Consider the following 20,843-nt stretch of genomic DNA (forward strand, 5'->3'; position numbering starts at 1 on the left):
TCCCCTTTATTTCAGCGCATATCTTTTATACCAGGCACCCCTGTCCTTCATGTTCTATCCCTTCCTTCTATCTCATTTCCTCTAATATTATGTAACTTTTCCCTTCCTTCCCATCTCTCCTCACGGTCATGTTTGTCAGTATATGTCTAATATGTTTTCGCATATTTCTCAAACACCCCATTAACTAGTTCTTACTCTCCTATTTTAAATTTTTTTATATTGTTAACCGGTCAGATATTTGTTTTATGATCGGGATATCAAAAATCAATAAACTTGAAACTTGAAACTTGATATTCCATACTAGGCGAAGGTGTTTTCTGTGTTCTGTGTGTTCAAAAGACATGGTTTTCTGTTAGAATTGACGGTGTAGGATTGATCTGTACTGGTCTGGCTTGTTTAGTTTTACAATGGGTGTATTGATGTAATATGCAATATGTAAGATGCTGCCTTTTCCTAGGTAATCATGTGTGACGTGTGGCTTGTTATTAAAAATCATGTTTTTCGTACAGATGGGGGGGGGGGTGCAAAAAAATGATATTACATATGCTAGGTACATACTCCACAAATTTATGAGCAGGCGCGGAGGACGAGTGCCTTTGAGATTGTGGGAGGGTTAAATACTCAAAACTTACTTAAAGTTTTTGCTTCGCCAGCTTTCTGGTATCTTTACATAAAGTGGCGTACCTAGCATATGTCCGTAGAAACCCAAATAATATGAAAATTCAATGTATAGTGGGATAAACACTTTCAAAAGGAGTATGGTAAAGTCCAGTAATCAAACACACACAGCATAGACCAGATCACTCCAACATGAAGGAAAAAGCCTCAGAAAAGGCCCTCCCACCTCACCAAAACGGCTTAAAGAGGCAGTCGAGCGGTCACCTCACTGGCAAAAAACCTTCAATTTGTGTTCATGTCTTATGCTGTGCTGTGTAATGCCAATAAACATTAAAGATAGAGGAATAAAATCCACTTATCCTGCTGATCGGTACACCAACGGTGGCCAGCGTTTCACATTTTCATGCTGCCTCAGGGTGTATCCCGACCGATCAGACTCTATTCAAAACGGACGTCTCCACATCTCAGTATGGAATGACTGTTACAGGGGGAATAAGTGGATTTTATTCCTCTATCTTTAATGTTTATTAGCATTACACAGCACAGCATAAGACATGAACACAAATTGAAGGTTTTTTGCCAGTGAGGTGACCGCTCGACTGCCTCTTTAAGCCGTTTTGGTGAGGAGAGGTGGGAGGGCCTTTTCTGAGGCTTTTTCCTTCATGTTGGAGTGATCTGGTCTATGCTGTGTGTGTTTGATTTACTTTACTGGACTTTACCATACTCCTTTTGAAAGTGTTTATCCCACTGTACATTGAATTTTCACATTATCTGGGTTTCTACGGACATATGCTAGGTACGCCACTTTATGTAAAGATACCAGAAAGCTGGCGAAGCAAAAACTTTAAGTAAATTGTTATTCTTCTAAGTTTTGAGTATTTAACCCTCCCACAATATCAAAGGCACTCGTCCTCCGCGCCTGCTCATAAATTTGTGGAGTATGTAACTTGTCGCTCATGCATATTTTTTTTTCCACACACCTCATCAATCTTTAGAGGGAACATTGGTGCCTAGCCCTGGAGGAGCAGCGGGAGAGAAGCTGATAGCAGTGGTGGAACCTGCTGTAGCCCTGACATCAGCACTTTGCAAGGAGGCTGGAGATATTTCCTCCCATGGCAAAGAGACCATGCAGTTTGGAGAGATGGTAAGGACTGCTATTATTAATATGAATGCGTTGTGGAGAGCTATCAAGGTCACGAACTCCAATCTCAAATTGTGGTTCTATCAATACCTTGGTAAACACTCAAGGTGAAGTACTAAGAGAACACTCAGAGATTTAAAAGACATAAAGAACAGCTTGATCAAATAAGAACTTTAGAAGTGGAACTTCTTAAAAGAGGCCTACATCCAGAAAGTTAGAGTTCATGGAAAACAAACAGAGCAAAAATAATCTCAGACTGTTAAATTTCCCTAAATCTCCAATTGTGTCAGCAGTTGAAATGGTATGGAGATATTTGAGAGAGATTTTATAAATTCCAACAGAGAATTTACCACTAATATTAAGAGCTCAATATATCTCTCTAGGGAATAAATTAAGTAATTCTACCCCTGCTGAAATGGCAGGAGCACATGGTGATGAGATGAACCTAACAAATTTTCTGGAAAATTCCTTGGAAGTGATTACTGAAAGAACTACTCTCATAGTGATGTTTGCTTTGGAATTTGACAGGGATTTAATTCTTCGAACCTATTTCAGACATATTAATGAACAATTCCTTAGTTCAACTGTGTGTTTGTTTCCTGATATATCTCAAATGGCACAGAAAAGAAGAAAGAATATTTTGGCATATAGGCCAAGAGTCCTTGCATTGGGTGCTTCCTTCAAATTAAAATTTCCTGTAAAATGCTGTGTATCACTGGGGGGAAGGGGAAGTTCTCTTTTTTGAACCAAAGCAATTGTTGGACTTTAGTGTGGCTAGAGAAGGGGGAGGGGTAACGATAGGAACAATAGTTTCACCCACAACTTGAACGAACCGGCTGCCGACTTTGTGCCTCCAATGCTATCCTCTTAGTTATAATTATTTCTTTTGTGATATTTCTTTTCCTGGGTCCTAAATATTGTGGACTAAATAACAATATTTCTAATAGCAGGTTAATTTTTTTTTCTTTCCCCGAATATTTGTTTGGGGGGGAAACAAAACATAGATACTTAACCTATATAAAACGTATTACCTACAATTAATTTGTTGGCTGGATCGATGGCATGGAATGCTGCTACTTTTTTTTTTTTTGAACATATATTTATTAGCAGTGAAGGATACACCACCCAACAGGGCGCAACAGCAAGTTACAGCGAGATAGGAAGTGTCCATGTCTTGCATTGAAACAACAATAATAGAAGCAGAGGCTTACAATCATAGCTCCTTGTGCAAAAACAAAGTGCAGTAAGGAATGCTGCTACTATTTGGTTTTTTGCCAGGTACTTGTGACTTGGATTGATCTCCGTGAAAACGGTATACTGGGCTAGATGGACCATTTTTCTGATCCAGTATGTTATGTATCCAAGCAGACAAACATAACAGTCACAATTCTAAACTGAAGCAAAAAATTTTCATTCTTTATTAGGATTTTTACCAGCAATATACTTAGACCAAGAGTGATAAGTTATCTGAAATTAAAAGTATCATTGACTAGCTCCATCAGCCTCTTATGAGTCTATGATTTGTCATATAAAAGTAAAACATACCAACATCTGTTCAAAGAGTTCCAGTACAGTATCATCTGGGAGATCTTGTAGCATTAGTGAAGGACTAGGTATCTCAGCGTAAGTGGCAGAGTTCCTCTGAGACACATATGGCTTTTCTTTCTCCTTCTTTATCCTCATACTGGTGAAGCGCTCCAGCTGAAACAAACCCAAGTAGTATTAATTACCGTTTTTCTACTTTCACTGAACATACAATGCCTTTTTTTGCACCTTTTTAATATGCCTCTATTCATAAACTATATCCATTAAATTGCTCTTACAAAACCAGATAAATAAGATTAAGCTTTTTTCTGCCTAATTATATCTAAAATTACCCATTTCTGTCTTCGAGAGGGCAGAATTTTATACCTCCTATATCTATTCAGTTTTTCTTCTGCTGCTATTTGAACAGCCATAACATGAAGGCAGCAGGCACTTTCAGGTTAACAGTCCACAATTTGTATAGCAGCACCACATCTAATCTTAGAAACATCAATTGTGCTCCTTACGTATGAAGTAATAGTGGATGAAAACACAAACTTAAATCGGCCCACAGTCACCCTGGCTATTTATCTACACTACAACTAATTTGCTAGTCACTCTCACAAGAACTAACACTGGCTGCACAAGTGCACATACTATACATTCACTCCTACCTTAGCTAAAATTATATTCATGTGCCTTTCTGATTTCACATGCAGCTTTCTTTAAAATCTGTCCCTTTTCTCTAACTCCTATAACTCTCTTACCTGTGAGTTCACTTTTGATTACACCCTATGCTATTAAAATGTTTTATTGCTTATTATGCTGACATTGTAAGCAGCATACTATGCAATACAATGTATTGTTATTTCAACATTTTTATGGCTATAATTGTCTATCGCCTTTGTTCTACTAAGTCTTGCCATAATCTACCTTAGGTCAATTTCTTCAAAAAGGCAATAAATAAGTAAATAGAAAATAAAATACACCTCTCAAGTTAAAGATATATCCCAGTTATCAGCTGTACAAGCTTAACTACCTGCTGGACATCATTCTCTATCTACCAATATCAAATTTATCATCTTTTTTAAATCTGTACCATTACAAATGTATTAATGCTACACACAAGGCCTGTCATCCAACCCCTCAAATCCTTTTCCTACCAACATGCATCTCAAGCGTGCCTAAATTGTTGCAATATTATTCACTAACTATACTATGAGATTATCAGTATGGATGCCATGCTAACATAAGGCGGCAGACTATTTTTTCTGTCACGGCTCCTCAATCTTGGAATTCTCTTCCAATTCACCTAAGAGATGAAAAGAATCTTGGAATATTTAAGAGTAAATTAAAGAGTCTTCTTTTTCAAGATGCATTCAATGTTTAATTGAACTGCTTTTGGCTCTGAAACTTTTTTTTTCTTTTACTACTTCTATCATTTTTTATTCCCCATCCTATTGTTTTTACCTTAATTGTTCTACTTTTATATCTAAATTGTATTTCATCCTGAGTTTTCCTCTTGTTTCTTTTTTTATCAATGTATGTCTATCTTAATTTATTATGTATTAGTAGCTACAAAACTTGTTGTTTATATTTGTAATTTTAATCATTATTATGTATTAGTAGCTATGATACATTTCTTTTAAGTTTGTCTCCCCTTATTTTGTACTTTTGTAATTTTATTACTTTGTACATCGCTTAGAATTCGGAATAAGCGATTAATCAAATGTTATAATAAACTTGAAACTTGAAATATATCCCAGAAATCAATAAAAAGTTTTACATTATAAAGACGGTAAAAACTTCTAAGACCTTCAAAACTCATTTAACTGTGGAAAGCTTCCACGTTGGTCCTTATGAATCTTTCTGTTAAGAGGGTCTCTTAAAAAAAAAAAAAAAAGCGGAGTACAAGTAAAAAATTAATAGTTTACATTTATATCATATCAATCATTTAAGCTTAATGTGAAATTGCAGAAACATAGAAACATGATGGCAGATAAAGGCCAAATGGCCCATCTGCAGCATCCACAATCTCCTCCTCTCCCTAAATGATCCCATGTGTCTGTCCTATGCTTTCTTGATTTCAGACATTGTCTCCACCACCTCTACCAGGTATCTATCACTCTTTCTGTAACAAAGTAGTTATTTCCTTAGAATAGAAATATAGACACCGCCTGAAAACCAGTGAAAAAAGCAGCACAGAACAAAGCATGGATTAGAAATGAAAGTTTATGTCTACAAACTGCTAAAAAGAAAAAATACAACTTCATATAAAAAATTGATGACTTCATGTCGATATTAATCCCTCTAAGACAATGGTCTCAAACTCAAACCCTTTGCAGAGCCACAGTTTGGATTTGTAGGTACTTGGAGGGCCTCAGAAAAAATAGTTAATGTCTTATTAAAGAAATGACTATTTTGCATGTGGTAAAAACTCTTTATAGTTTATAAATATTTTTCTTTTGTCTAAGTCTTAATAATAATATTGTAATTTATAGCTAAAGAGATATATGATCAAGAAACTTTTATTTTACTTTTGTGATTATGATAAAAACATACCAATGGCCTCAAAATAGTACCTGGCGGGCCACGAGTTTGAAACCACTGCTCTAAGATTATCACACTAAAGTCAGGGTTATTAAAAGAGGATACAGAAAGAACAATTTGGTACTGACTTACAGTCACTATCCATGACTTTTTAATGCATTAATTGCCCTACATAGAACCTGAGTAGTTGCCTAATGGATAGAGCAATGGGCTTAGAACCAAGGAATCCCAGTCCAAATTCCACTGCTATTCCTTGTGATATTGGGCAAGACATTTAACCCTCTACTGCTCCTGGTACAAATTCAGATTTGTGAACCCTCTTTGGAGAGAAATGTTTACCCTACTTGAATATAAACTGCTTCAATAGCGTTCTGGCTTGCAAGTGGTATGTAAGAAATTAGATATAAGGAGGGAGACAAGATGGTGAAGTAGTGAGGACGCCGTGAAGTCAGTTCCTATTGGTTTACAGTTTCCAACTCGACTGTTTGGTCGAATTAATTTTTGACAATGCCGAAGAGGAGAGGTAGAATGACTGTTTCAGCCCAACAGCCTGGACCTACTTTGATGCGACAGGAGGTGATCACGAATTTCATTTCATCTTCGCCTCGGGGCGCTCCGGCTGAGTCAAATGACAGGGAGACTTCGGCCTTTGTAAGCAAGATTTCGCTTAACCCCATAGGACCAGTGCCTCCTCTGCAGCCACGAGACTGGGGAACATCAACAGCAACGCAGGTTCGGGAAGTAACACCACTCGCGGAGTTATCAGGCTTGCCGACTCCCCAATGCCAGGATTTCGTTGTCAGAGAAGGTTACTGATAGCTCAGCAGAAAGAGGAGAAAGTCCATTGGTTCTTCCTCTGGTTAAGCCTGCTGAGATTACCCTGGAATCAATTTGATCTGAATTAAGACTCCCTCCACAAGGTATGTGTGGGAACTTTTCCCCTGGTCCACACGCAGGTACAAAGATTAACAAAATTCGAGGCAGAATTAAAAGCCCAAGATGAAAAAGTTAAATTCTACAATCTTCTTAGAATTCTATAGTTCAAGATAGATTGATATTTACTAGGAAAGTGAAGAATTTTGAAAATTATACCAAGCAATTAAACCTCAGACTCCTGAACTTATAGATACAATGTCACCTAAAGACTTATTTTATAAGTTCCTGAAAGAAGTATTTAAGTATTCGGAGAATGGGGTTCCACCTCTTCATAAAATACATTTCCTACCAGTATCTGCAAAAAAGTCTTCAACTTCAATCTTTCCATCTGAAGTAGATCCTTCAAGTCCTTTGAATCTTACAAAATTTTTGGAAACCTCAACTCTTCTGGCGACATTTGTTTTCCAACAGGACAAAGAAGCTCTTCTATGGCTTTTTTTTGCTGAAAGGTGATTTTTTTTTTTTTTTGGACAGTAGGATCTCTATGTTTCCAGACGTCTCAAAATCGATGCAAACCAGGAGAAAAAGATTTCTAGAGATGAAACAATATGTTATTTCATTAGGGGCTAAATTTCAATTAAGATACCCCTGTAAATGTATGGTCTTTTTTTTTAAAATCAGAATTCCTACTTTTTTATGAGCCCTCTCAGTTACAATTTTTTCTTGAAGTGAAGGGAGTAGTAGTCTAGTGCCACTAATGTTTAAAATCAATTGATTCCTGTTCTAGGTTCTTGTAATTTAGGAAGATGAACCACTACTATATATGTTTCCTTTTTTCCACTTTAGATATATCACTCCCTCTGATACTTTGAATTGTCACCCCCCCCCCCCCCCCAAATGAGCCTGATAATTGTTTAATTCTTAAAGATCTTTGGATCTGTAGATTTGATTTTGTTATGTTTTCATATGCTAAGACTCTGTTTTCCATATACTCATTTTGTTTGTTGTGTGTGTATATATATATATATATATATATATATATATATATATAATATTATATTATATTATATGTATATGTGTATATATATGTATATGTTAATGACCCCTTTTATTATTTTTTTGAGATCATAAAACTTGTTCTGCCAGATATTTCTGCTTGTATCTAATTTTTTATTTATCATTTATATGATAAATAAAAAATTAGATACAAGCAGAAATATCTAGCAGAACAAATTTTATGATCTCAAAAAAATAATAAAAGGGGTCATTAATACAGCAATTAAATTATTAAACTATCATTTTCTAAAAAATTACGGTAACTGCACAGTAACTAATATGAGTCAAGCATACTAGACAAAGCCAATATACGACAGCCTCAAGACAGCAAAAGTGTACATGCAAAAGTACAGCAAGAAGATAAAATCTGTTAACTGCACAGGATATAATCATATGATTAGGTGGGGTTTTGGGCAATAATAGTTAAGCAAAGTGTTAGCTCAGAGTTAAAAAAGGTAAGTAAAGGCAACAAAAAAGAAAAGAAACCCTTACCTCATCTGCCATGAGCCGCTTCAAAGTCTGTGAGAAAACAAACAGAAGGAGAAAGAAAAAAAGCAAACGAGATCACTAAGAAAGTAAGATTTATTTGAAAACAGATCCCAGAATACCCATAGATCCAGCTTTTTGGCAAAAGAAAGATCACAAATGAAGAGAACATGCCAATGAATACCTACAAAGAGACTATAAACAACTTTCCCTTTTCCATTACAGAGTCATATCATCTTAAGAACCATGGACTGGGAAAGAGTGTACTCCAAGAGCTGCACAGTCCTCTTACTAGAATTTATCATTTAATCCCGTCACGCTTATATTGTAAAGGATTAAAGGATAAACCTATCAGTGAGACACTCTCAGAAAATTACTGTATAAAAAAAAGAAGCCAAAATCTATTTCATTAAGTTCCAGATTCCAACAATCCTTCTCCCTTCATATGCCAAACCCCCAGGTACAACCCTCTAAGGAAAGATGATATTCCAATGTGTTACTTAGCCTAAGTATTAAACAATATGTAACCATTAAAATTACACTCAAAGTTGCCCTGTGGGAAAAAATATCTTATGTACATAATAATCAAAGGCATTCTATTCAATTAACCTGTGAAGAATTGGACATGGGGACCACTGCATCTACAACTTTGGGAAAGTGCTAAAATCTGGCAAACCATTGGTTTGACACAAATAGAGTCCCATTGCAACTCTATGCAAGTCACTTAATCCTCCATTGCATCTGGTACAAAATAACTATAACTACTTGTATATAATATGTAAACCGCTTTGATTATAACCACAGAAAGGCAATATATCAAGTTCCATCCCTTTACTCTTTGTTCTCCTTAGTATCCAGATCCAATTTCTTTTATACTAAGAATGAGCACCATCGGCTTCCAGCAGAGGGCAGAGAAGCACTTATATTATGAAGCATAAACACTGAACATACTTTTTTTCTGTTTAGTAAACTGGAAATCATTGGCATAACAGAAACCTGGTGGAATAACGAAAACAAATGGGATACAGTACTACAGGGATACAAACTGTACAGAAGAGATACAGTGGGGCAGAAAGGTGAAGGTATTGCCCTATATGTTCGTGAAGGAATAGAATCTGTGAGAGAGACTATGACGGAAGAGAAAGAGAAGCTGGAATCCTTCTGGATAAAGATTCCCAGACACAATGGTGCTGACACAAAGATTGGCCTTTACTACCGACCGCCAGGACAGGGGGAGGTAACAGGCTCGGAAATGATAGAGGAAATTAAACATGAATGCAAGACAGGAAATGTTGTAATCTTGGGGGATTTCAATTTTCCGGGGATAGACTGGGAACCTCAAATTGTGGCAAGGAGGCAATGTTCCTGGAAGTACTAGGGAATTGCTTCCTGGAACAATTGGTGGGAGAGCCGACAAGAGGAAACATCACCTTGGACTTGGTCCTAAACAACATTACGGGGCCGGCAAAGGAAGTAGAAGTTACGGTCCCGCTGGGGACGAGCGACCACAACATGATCAACTTCAAACTCGATGTCGGGAAGGGGAAAGGTACTTAAAACTCAACCACGACTTTAAACTTTAAAAGGGGAAGATACGATAGCATGAGAGCCATGATGAAACAATGGATCAAGAAAAAAATGGGCAAAAGTCAAAACGGTACAACAGGCATGGTCCCTCCTGAAAAATACTATCACGGTAGCACTACATTCCGCGGATGTCCAAAGCAAAGAAAACCAAAGGCAAAGTCATTATCTTTGGGACATTGCTGTGAACAAGGCTGCCCTGTGAACTTCTAAAAGCTAAGTTACTCAGCATTTCATATTCTGCTCTTTTAACTGGTTTTCAGCATTATATCTGCTTAATTTCTCTTCTCATCCCTGTTTCTTACTAAAAAAAAAAAAAAATAAGCACAAAAAAATAAACCCTTCTCTTTCCTCTGTTAAATCTTATTTCCTCTTCCTCTTCATAGGAAAAAGGGTAAGACTTTGTTAACTCTAATTAAATCCTGGTGCCTGTGGCTCAGGGTGACTAAAGTAGGGAAAATCCTGTTACAAATCCTGTGTTTTAGGGTAGCACTGATAGAACCTGCATTTTTGTTTAAAATACTGTGTTTTAGGTGGTATAGAGCCTATATTTCTGTCTTACTAGTATTCAGCCATTGTTTTCTGCTGATTAGGTGGAGAAGGGAGGGGCTCTGTTTTACTTCTAAGGTTAACTGCATTATCTTTGGGACATTGTTGTGAACAAGGCTGCCCTGTGAACTTCTAAAAGCTAAGTTACTCAGCATTTCATATTCTGCTCTTTTAACTGGTTTTCAGCATTATATCTGCTTAATTTCTCTTCTCCTCCCTGTTTCTTACTAAAAAAAATATTAAAAAACACAAAAAAATAAACCCTTCTCTTTCCTCTGTTAAATCTTATTTCCTCTTTCCCTTTCCCTTCATAGGAATAAGGGTAAGACTTATAGTCCCACCAACCCCAGGGACCGCTATTCATATATAGAGACCCATATAATCAGGACTACTCAAATCAAGTCACTTCACAACCAATCAAGATGACCTTTATTCTATGCAATCACTGTGGTGCTTTAATTCCAAGACATACTATTTGGAGGCTTAAGGCTTGCCCCATCTGTCTTCAACTTGCCAGTATTAAGGAGGAGCTCGGCAAACTTAAACAGGAATTGAATACAATTAAAGCAGCTTCCATCACTCCACAAAATCATACCAACTTACCACCTCTACCTCAAAGAATAAAACAGCCCAGGAATAAATGGATCACAGTAGGCTCAGGAAGACTGCGACATGTAACACAGAAACATCCACCTTCACTAATATTACCTCTACAGAATTCCTTCGCTCCACTAGTGCGCTGCGATACTCAGGAAAACAGAAGGGAGGTGGGACTGGAACCAATGAAGGTAACTCAAGAGAACAAGCGCACCCTAAGTACAAATAAAAAAGCCAAAAACAGAAAACTATTACTGTTGGGGGATTCCATCATCAGAGGCATTAACCTTGGAACACAGGGCAAGGAGACCAAAATAGTGAAATGTCTTCCAGGATCCTCAGCTACCAGGAGTTCCAGGCAAATACTGACTATAATTAAGGAAGAAACTAAGGATTTTAACACTGATGTTGTTATCCATCTGCAAACAAATGACCTGGCCAACAACTCCACACTTGCATCACAGAAAGCTTTTCGGGAGCTTGGTGAGGGCGTGAAACCTTTTGTAAAGACTTTAGCTTTTTCTGAAATACTGCCTGGGAAGGGAGAGCAAAGAGTGAAAAACACAGAGGACTTTAATAAATGGCTCAGAGCCTGGTGTCATCAAGAAGGCTTCAGGTACATAGGAGGATGGGGAAATACATGGAAGGACAAGAAGCTATATTGCACTGATGGGCTACATATTACTACAGCAGGAAAAGGAAACCTTGCAGAGAAATTTAGACAATATTTTTCTAGGCATTTAAACTAGAAGGTGGGGGTGGTGTATGTACGAAGGATAATTATAGAGACCACCCCCGGCAAAAGAAAAGATGTGATAGTAGTAAAGGCTGCAACATAAGCAATATCAGCAACTCATTTCTTAGTATTGCAACAGAAAGTGAAACGACACAAAAATCCATACAAAAAAGGAGATTATCGCTGAAAAATAGCTGGAAAGCGATGACCACAAATGCTCGCAGTCTAAGCAACAAAGTTCATGATCTGCAAGCCCTGATATTAGAGGCAGATCTAGATATTGTTGCTATCACAGAGACATGGTTCAGTGAATCACATGGATGGGATGCAAACATACCGGGATATAATCTTTTTAGGAAGGACAGAGATGGTCATAAAGGTGGAGGAGTAGCTCTCTATGTAAAGATCAATATCCAAGCGACCGAAATGCAAGGGACCTGGGGAGAGGAAGAAGCGATATGGATTGCTCTGAAAAGAGAAGATGGAACTTCTATCTACGTGGGTGTAGTCTACAGACCTCCGACTCAATCGCAGCAAATTAATAAGGATCTGATTGTGGATATCCAAAAGTTTGGAAGGAAAGAGGAGGTTCTGCTGTTGGGAGATTTCAACCTGCCGGATGCGGACTGGAATGTTCCGTCTGCGGAATCGGAAAGTAGTAGGGAGATTGTGGATGCCTTTCAAGAGGCTCTGCTCAGACAAATGGTGATGGAACCCACAAGGGAAAAAGCGATATTGGATCTGGTCCTCACAAATGGAGAGAGTATCTCTAATGTTCGAGTGGGTGCTCACCTGGGTAGTAGCGATCATCAAACGGTTTGGTTTGATATAACGGCTAAAGTGGAGAGCGGCCGCACAATACTTAAAGTCCTAGATTTCAAACGTACGGACTTTAATGCAATGGGAAAGTACCTGAAGAAAGAGCTGTTAGGATGGGAGGACATAAGAGAAGTGGAAAGACAGTGGTCTAAGCTGAAAGGAGCGATAAAAATGGCTACGGACCTTTATGTGAAGAAAATCAATAAAAATAAGAGAAAAAGGAAGCCGATATGGTTCTCCAACCTAGTGGCTGAGAAAATAAAGGTGAAAGAGTTGGCGTTCATGAAATATAAAAAAACCCAAGAAGAGGCGAGCAGAAAGGACTACAGGGTGAAACTGAAAGAAGCCAAGAGAGAGATACGTTTGGCGAAGGCACAGGCGGAAGAACAAATGGCTAAAAATGTAAAAAGGGAGATAAAAATTTTTTCAGATATATTAGTGAAAGGAGGAAGATAAAAAATGGAATTGCTAGGCTAAAAGATGCTGGGAACAAATATGTGGAGAGTGATGAGGAGAAAGCAAATGTGCTAAACAAATACTTCTGTTCTGTGTTCACAGAAGAAAATCCTGGAGAAGGACCGAGATTGTCTGGCAAAGTTACACGAGAAAATGGAGTAGATTCTGCACCGTTCACGGAGGAGGGTGTTTATGAGCAACTTGAAAAACTGAAGGTGGACAAAGCGATGGGACCAGACGGGATCCATCCCAGGATACTAAGGGAGCTCAGAGAGGTTCTGGCGAGTCCTATTAAAGACTTGTTCAACAAATCTCTGGAGACGGGAGTGATTCCTGGGGATTGGAGGAGAGCGGATGTGGTCCCTATTCATAAAAGTGGTCACAGGGATGAAGCAGGAAACTACAGGCCGGTGAGCCTCACTTCAGTTGTTGGAAAAATAATGGAAGTGTTGCTGAAAGAAAGGATAGTGTACTTCCTTGAATCTAATGGGTTACAGGATCCGAGGCAACATGGCTTTACGAAGGGTAAATCGTGCCAAACGAACCTGATTGAATTTTTTGATTGGGTGATCAGAGAGCTGGATCAAGGACATATGCTAGATGTAATTTACTTGGATTTCAGCAAAGCCTTTGATACAGTTCCTCATAGGAGGCTGTTGAACAAACTTGAAGGGCTGAACTTAGGACCCAAAGTGGTGAACTGGGTCAGAAACTGGCTGTCGGACAGACGCCAGAGGGTGGTGGTTAATGGAAGTTGCTCGAAGGAAGGAAAGGTGACTAGTGGAGTCCCTCAGGGTTCGGTGCTGGGGCCAATCCTGTTCAATATGTATGTGAGTGACATTGCTGAAGGGTTAGAAGGAAAAGTGTGCCTTTTTGCAGATGATACCAAGATTTGTAACAGAGTAGACACCGAAGAGGGAGTGGAAAATATGAAAAAGGATCTGCAAAAGTTAGAGGAATGGTCTAATGCCTGGCAACTAAAATTCAATGCAAAGAAATGCAGAGTAATGCATTTGGGGATTAATAATAGGAAGGAACCGTATATGCTGGGAGGAGAGAAGCTGATATGCATGGACGGGGAGAGGGACCTTGGGGTGATAGTGTCCGAAGATCTAAAGGCGAAAAAACAGTGTGACAAGGCAGTGGCTACTGCCAGAAGGATGCTGGGCTGTATAAAGAGAGGCGTAGTCAGTAGAAGGAAGAAGGTGTTGATGCCCCTGTACAGGTCATTGGTGAGGCCCCACTTGGAGTATTGTGTTCAGTTTTGGAGACCGTATCTGGCGAAAGACGTAAGAAGACTTGAGGCAGTCCAGAGGAGGGCGACGAAAATGATAGGAGGCTTGTGCCATAAGACGTATGAGGAGAGACTGGAAGCCCTGAATATGTATACCCTAGAGGAAAGGAGAGACAGGGGAGATATGATTCAGACGTTCAAATACTTGAAGGGTATTAAAGTAGAACAAAATCTTTTCCAAAGAAAGGAAAATGGTAAAACCATAGGACATAATTTGAGGTTGAGGGGTGGTAGATTCAGGGGCAATGTTAGGAAATTCTACTTTACGGAGAGGGTGGTGGATGCCTGGAATGTTCTCGAGAGAGAGGTGGTGGAGAGTAAAACTGTGACTGAGTTCAAAGAAGCGTGGGATGAACACAGAAGATTTAGAATCAGAAAATAATATTAAATATTGAACTAGGCCAGTTACTGGGCAGACTTGCACGGTCTGTGTCTGTGTATGGCCGTTTGGTGGAGGATGGGCAGGGGAGGGCTTCAATGGCTGGGAGGGTGTAGATGGGCTGGAGTAAGTCTTAACAGAGATTTTGGCAGTTGGAACCCAAGCACAGTACCGGGTAAAGCTTTGGATTCTTGCCCAGAAATAGCTAAGAAGAAAAATTAAAAAAAAAAAAAAAAAAAATTTAAATTGAATCAGGTTGGGTAGACTGGATGGACCATTCGGGTCTTTATCTGCTGTCTTCTACTATGTTACTATGTTATGTTTAAAAGAGAGCTGTCGTGACTTACTAAAGAGGTGAAGGAAGCCATAAAAGAAAAGAAGGACTCCTTTAAAGCATGGAAACGCACAAAAACAACCGAAACTTGGAACAAACACAAGCAAGATCAGAAGAAGTGTCACAGGGCGGAGAGGGATGCCAAAAAGGACTACGAGGAGAAAATAGCGCAGGAGGCCAAAAACTTCAAGCCCTTCTTCAGGTACGTAAAAGGGAGAAAACCCGTAAAAGAGGCGGTGAGACCGCTGGACGACCAGGGAAGGAAAGGGTACATCAAGGAAGACAAACAAATCGCAGACAGACTAAATTCCTTCTTTGCGTCTGTCTTTACAAAGGAAGACACTGCGACAATTCCAGCAGCAGTAAAAGTGTTCAAAGGAGTAACAGAGGACAGCCTTACCACAGTAGAAGTGGACCTGGACCAGATTTACCGCCAGATCGACAAACTCAAAAGTGACAAATCTCCTGGACCAGACGAAATTCATCCGAGAGTCTTGAAAAAGCTAAAAGTGGAAATCGGAGAACTATTGCAAAAACTTGCCAACCTGTCAATCAAACAGGACAGATACCGGACGACTGGAAAATAGCGAACGTCACGCCAATATTTTAAAAAGGATCGAGAGGAGTACCGGGCAACTATAGACCTGTAAGTCTCACATCGGTCCCTGGGAAGATGGTGGAGGCGCTGATCAAGGATAGAATAACCCGGCACTTAGACACACACGACCTGATGAGAGCCAGCCAACATGGATTCAGGAAAGGGAAGATATGTTTGACGAACCTACTTCAATTTTTTGAGACAGTGAACAGACAAATTGATAATGGAGAACCAGTGGATATTATATACTTGGATTTTCAGAAAGCGTTCGACAAGGTTCCTCAGGAAACTGCAAGGCCATGGACTAGAAGGAGATAAACTAAGATGGATAGGCAAATGGCTGGAGAACAGAAGGCAGAGAGTGGGCATAAATGGGAAGTTCTCAGACTGGGAAAATGTGACTAGCAGTGTGCCCCAGGGTTCAGTACTTGGGCCCATCTTATTTAATATTTTCATCAACGAACTAAAGGATGGAACATCCAGTGAGATCATCAAGTTTGCAAATGACACAAAGCTATGCCGGGCAATCAACTTGCAGAAGGACAGTGAGGAACTCCAGAGCGACTTGAGCTGATTGGAGAAATGGGCAGACAAATGGCAGATGAAGTTTAATGTGGAAAAAAGCACAGTGATGCAATTAGGCAGAAAAAATAAGGAACACAAGTATAGTATGTCAGGTGCAACTCTGGAAAGAACCGAACAGGAAAAGGACCTGGGCGTATTAATCGATAGGACCCTGAAGCCTTCGGCACAATGCACGGCGCAGCGAAGAACGCAAACAGAATGCTAGGCATGATAAAGAAGTGAATCACAAGTAGATCGGAGAAAGTAATAATGCCGCTTTATAGAGCGATGGTCAGACCACATTTGGAATACTGCGTCCAACATTGGTCTCCATACCTAAAGGATATAAAAATACTCGAGAGTGCAGAGACGAACAACGAAGCTAATAAAGGGCATGGAGAACTTGGAATACGAGGAACGACTCAAGAGACTGGGATTGTTCTCCCTCGAGAAGAGGAGACTGCGAGGGGATATGATCGAGACTTTCAAAATATTGAAAGGAATCGACAAAATAGAGCAGGAAAAAATATTATTTACAATGTCTAATGTGACACGGACAAGAGGACATGGACAGAAGCTAAGGGGGGACAAGTTCAGGACAAATATCAGGAAGTTCTGCTTCACGCAACGAGTGGTGGACACCTGGAATGTTCTCCCAGAAGAGGTAATTGCGGTATCCACCGTTCTAGGATTTAAGGGTAAGTTAGATGTGCATCTCCTTATGAGTGGCATAAAGTGACATGGGTAAGGGAAAGCTAGACACACATCTCCTTTCGAGAAGCTTAGAGTGATATGGGGTCTAAAACTATTCCAGGGTGCACTTGGCGGGGCCTCCGCGTGTGCGGATCGCCGGACTTGATGGACCTAGGGTCTGTTCCGGAGATGGCACTTCTTATGTTCTTATGACGGAGAGAAAAGAGAGCTTCGACTATACATGCATAAAAGCAGAAGAAAATGAATTTTAGAACCAAGGAACAGCTTGCATAAAAACACAAATGAACATTAAATTCAAGACAGTAAGAGGGTTGTTTTGAAAAGTTTTGTAAAAAAGCAAGCTAAACACATTTTGGGGGAAAAATCAGTTTTATTTTTCAACGTAGTCTCCATTAAGGGGCTATAAACTTAGTCCAGTGAGTTTTCATTTTTTTCATCCTGACAGAAAAATAGGTTTTGTAAAACTTTGCAAAATGCTCATCAACAACAGATGACATCCTCATTCGACAAAAGTTTCTTCCCACAGAGCCAAATTTGTTCAGAAACAGGAAAAAGCTGGACAAGGCCAAATCCAGGGAATAGGGAGAATGAGGCATCAATTCAAAGTCCTCTTTTGATCAATGCTCACTGGCTTCCTATAGATCATCGAATTTCCTATAAAATAATGTTGCTAACTTACAAGACCAAAACTTCCGGCCAACCTGATTTCATTAACAGGCTATTAATCCCCTATATCCCCCATCGTACATTGCGTTCATCTAATCAAAACTTGCTATCCATCCCCTCTTTAAGATACATTTTTTTCTGTCACGACCCCTACCATCTGGAATTCAGCACCAAATTATATAAGAGAAATTACATCCCTTGATAAATTTAAAAGTAACTTGAAGGCTTTTCTTTTTAAAGGCGCATATGGTGTATAATAATCCTTTTAAGGACGGTAATGGAAATCTGTTCCTTGCCATCTTTTAATCATTTTAGCTTATTTTATATTATTCTAGACTTTTTATAATGTTCCCCTTCCTTTTGTCTTGATCCCTCTTCCCCTCTCTTTCTCTTTATACAAATTGTATTTCTGCCCTTCTCCATCGGTAAGTTAATGTTTGTCAGTGCATTTGATTGTAGCATTGTTTATAATTTGTTTTTAATGTATGTTCTTATTATACTTTGATTTTATATTATGTAAAACCGCTTTGAATTTTTAATAAGGCGGTATATCAAATTTTTAAATAAACCTGAAACCAATTCCTGAAGAGGTGCTGAATGAGGATTTCCAAAGAGAAAGAAAAACTCCATTGGAATATCTTACCTGCTAGCATTCAAACTTGGGAAAAGGTAAAACTTGGGCTTCAATAGGTGATTTCATTGTCCTTTTTTACTTTTTTTTTTCAGTACTCTACTTTTATTGCAAAATCAGTTTAGATAATAGAATAGTCTTTAGAGTCTCTGTTAGGGTTTTTATATAAAAAATGATTTAGTCTAGATCAGGGGTGCCCAATACGTCGATCGCGATCGACCGGTAGATTGGGAAGAAAAAGCGAGTCGATCGCTTGATAGACTCGTGTCGCCGTCCTGATCTACTGGGCCGATCAGCCTTCCTCTCTCAGACGTCCCCCACCGCCGCCCCAAGCTCTCCCTGCAGAAGCGCAGGACCGACGAGCATTCCTCTCTCCGACGTCAATTCTTACGTCGGAGAGGAAGTTCTGGGCCAGCCAATCGCTGCCTGGCTGGCCCAGAACTTCCTCTCCGATGTCAGAATTGATGTTGGGGAGCGGAATGCTAGTCAGCGCAACGCTTCTGCAGGGAGAGTTTGGGGCGGCGGTGGCTTGGGTGCCTGTTCCCCAATGGTGGCGGCAAATCTAGTGGCTTGGGGGCCTGTTCCCCGATAGCGGCGGTGGCAAACCTAGTGGCTTGGGGGAGGGCATGGAGACAAAGAAAGAAGGGAAACAGAAAGAAAGGGGGCACCCAAGGACTGCAGAGACACATTCTGTGCTCAATCATGTCTGGTCTGCAGATTAGGAACCTGGTAGCCAACTTCTGGACTTAACCAAGCTGTGCAGCCTTAGCCTGCAATGATGGGAGCTAGACCAGGGGCCAGGACCACCAGTCTTAACCTACCATCTACCGGAGGTAGATAAAACAGAATAGCTTTTGTAGCAAAAAACGTGCTCTTTCAAATGATATTTTTAAAAAACATACACATTAGAGATATTTGAATCTGAAAAACAGTGAAAATTTGCATAAATGCATAAAGCCATATTTTTGGGATGGTCATATCTTCAGCTTCACTTGACTGTAAAAGCTCATATTGCAGATCTTGGAAGGACCTTATGATACATGTCTGCTGGTAAAGTTGTACCCTCAGCTGACTTGCCTACCAGCAGCAGTATGGAACCAAACTGTGCCAAAAATTTTCATTCGTGAATTTTTTTGCCTACTTTGCTGACTTGTAAAAATGGAAGCACGTTCGCAAAAGATTTCAAACTTGGCACAGAAACTTGCCCCAAGGTGTTGTACCAAACTGCAAAATTTCAGACTCCTAGGTAGTTTCCTTCTGCAGCAGTGCTTAAGCAAAGTTGCCGTTTTAGCATGGGAGTGGATCGATTGCTTTAATTCAACTACCCCTAGCTCCTGACCAAATTGAGATAGATCCAAAAAATTTTGCTGAGTTTCATTTGAGACCCTAGACAACACCCCTGTAAAATTTGGTTGGATTTCAAGGGGGGTCGAGCGTGGGCGGTTTTCAATATTGATCCACGTGACTTGGAACGACACATTTAAATATAAACAAAAATGAAGGTAAATCCTTCCCCAGTCTGGCTCACTGCTAACTCCTATGAAGACATAAGAACCACAGAGAGAAACTGCATTGAAATAAGAATTAAACGGAGAAAGATTACAATCATAGAAATGGAGACCTAAGCTACTAAGAAAGGAGCCAGTCTATTCAATACTACAATACAATAAAATTTTCATCTATATTCCTTACAATGACAGGAATAAATATCTGCCTTGCAAATAATCCTGGTGCATAAATAAATCAATGGGCCTCTAAGACAAAATACCACATCAGCCAAAAGAAGAACAAAATGAAAATATCTGGAAAAAACAAAAAATGGTTCCTTTATGGTAGCCAAGTTACGGTATATAGAATAAAAAAATTCTGAACCTTTCCCTCTGAATTAGAAATGTGTTTGCTTTATTTGTCATTTTGACTGTATACTTAAGAAGAACTATGACTCAGTAAAATATCGAAGAATCATGGGATAGTGGGTATTGGCCTAGTTTTAGAAAAACCATGTCTTAGTAATTCAAAATGTTTATATGTCTCCATAGCAACAATATAAAAGTAACAAACTACGTTCAGCCTCCAAACAGCTAGGACTAGGTTTCTTGCCAAATCATATGGGACACACCCCAAGAACCCAATCACACTTCCTGCAACAAAATTAACACAGGAAACTATTGCAGCCTCTGCAGTTATCTGTAAAACTTCATACAGGAAGGGCAGGCTCAAGACTTTCTCAGAACTGAAAATAAGATTAAGAATAAAAAATGAGCTGCAAATAAATAATCAGAAATGCATTTTTAACAGTAGATAACTGCAAGATTCATCTAGATTGCTATGAAATCTCAGTTGTCCAGCACCCTTGAGGATTAGTGGATGTCCAGATAACTGTACTTTCTAGTGCTGCCCGATTCAGGGAAAAAAAAAATTTGATTCAATTCAACCTATTGAATCGATTTTTCTTTTCTATTTTCCTGCTCAATTGGGTGGTTTTTTTTTAAACATCCTGGTGGGTTTATTTTATAACCTCTTCACCCTTTTATAGCCTCTTCGCCCCCTTTTCCTTCTCCTAACCACACTGGCGCTTTGGTGTAAACAAACAAAAAAGACTTTTCCTCTCTTTGTTAAATCCTAGCTCACATTTGCGGTCCAACACCAGCTCTGGCAGGATACACGTTTC

At 39.3% G+C, this 20,843-nt stretch overlaps 1 protein-coding gene across 2 annotated transcripts in view; it reads right to left on the reverse strand.

The window, feature by feature from the left end:
* The window catches only part of DIAPH1 (diaphanous related formin 1), a 393,428-nt gene that overhangs the window by 334,734 nt on the left and 37,851 nt on the right, over window positions 1-20,843 (reverse strand). Inside the window, exons 2-3 of one of the 2 annotated variants that reach the window (XM_033926972.1) lie at window positions 8,258-8,284; window positions 3,305-3,460 (exon numbers count right to left, since the gene is read on the reverse strand). In XM_033926972.1, the coding sequence (XP_033782863.1) occupies window positions 3,305-3,460; window positions 8,258-8,284 (183 nt within the window). The remainder of the gene's footprint in view (window positions 1-3,304; window positions 3,461-8,257; window positions 8,285-20,843) is intronic. The other variant, XM_033926973.1, reaches the window with a different exon arrangement.

This window comes from Geotrypetes seraphini, chromosome 18, assembly GCF_902459505.1.
Source record: "Geotrypetes seraphini chromosome 18, aGeoSer1.1, whole genome shotgun sequence".
Classification (NCBI taxonomy): Eukaryota; Metazoa; Chordata; class Amphibia; order Gymnophiona; family Dermophiidae; genus Geotrypetes; species Geotrypetes seraphini.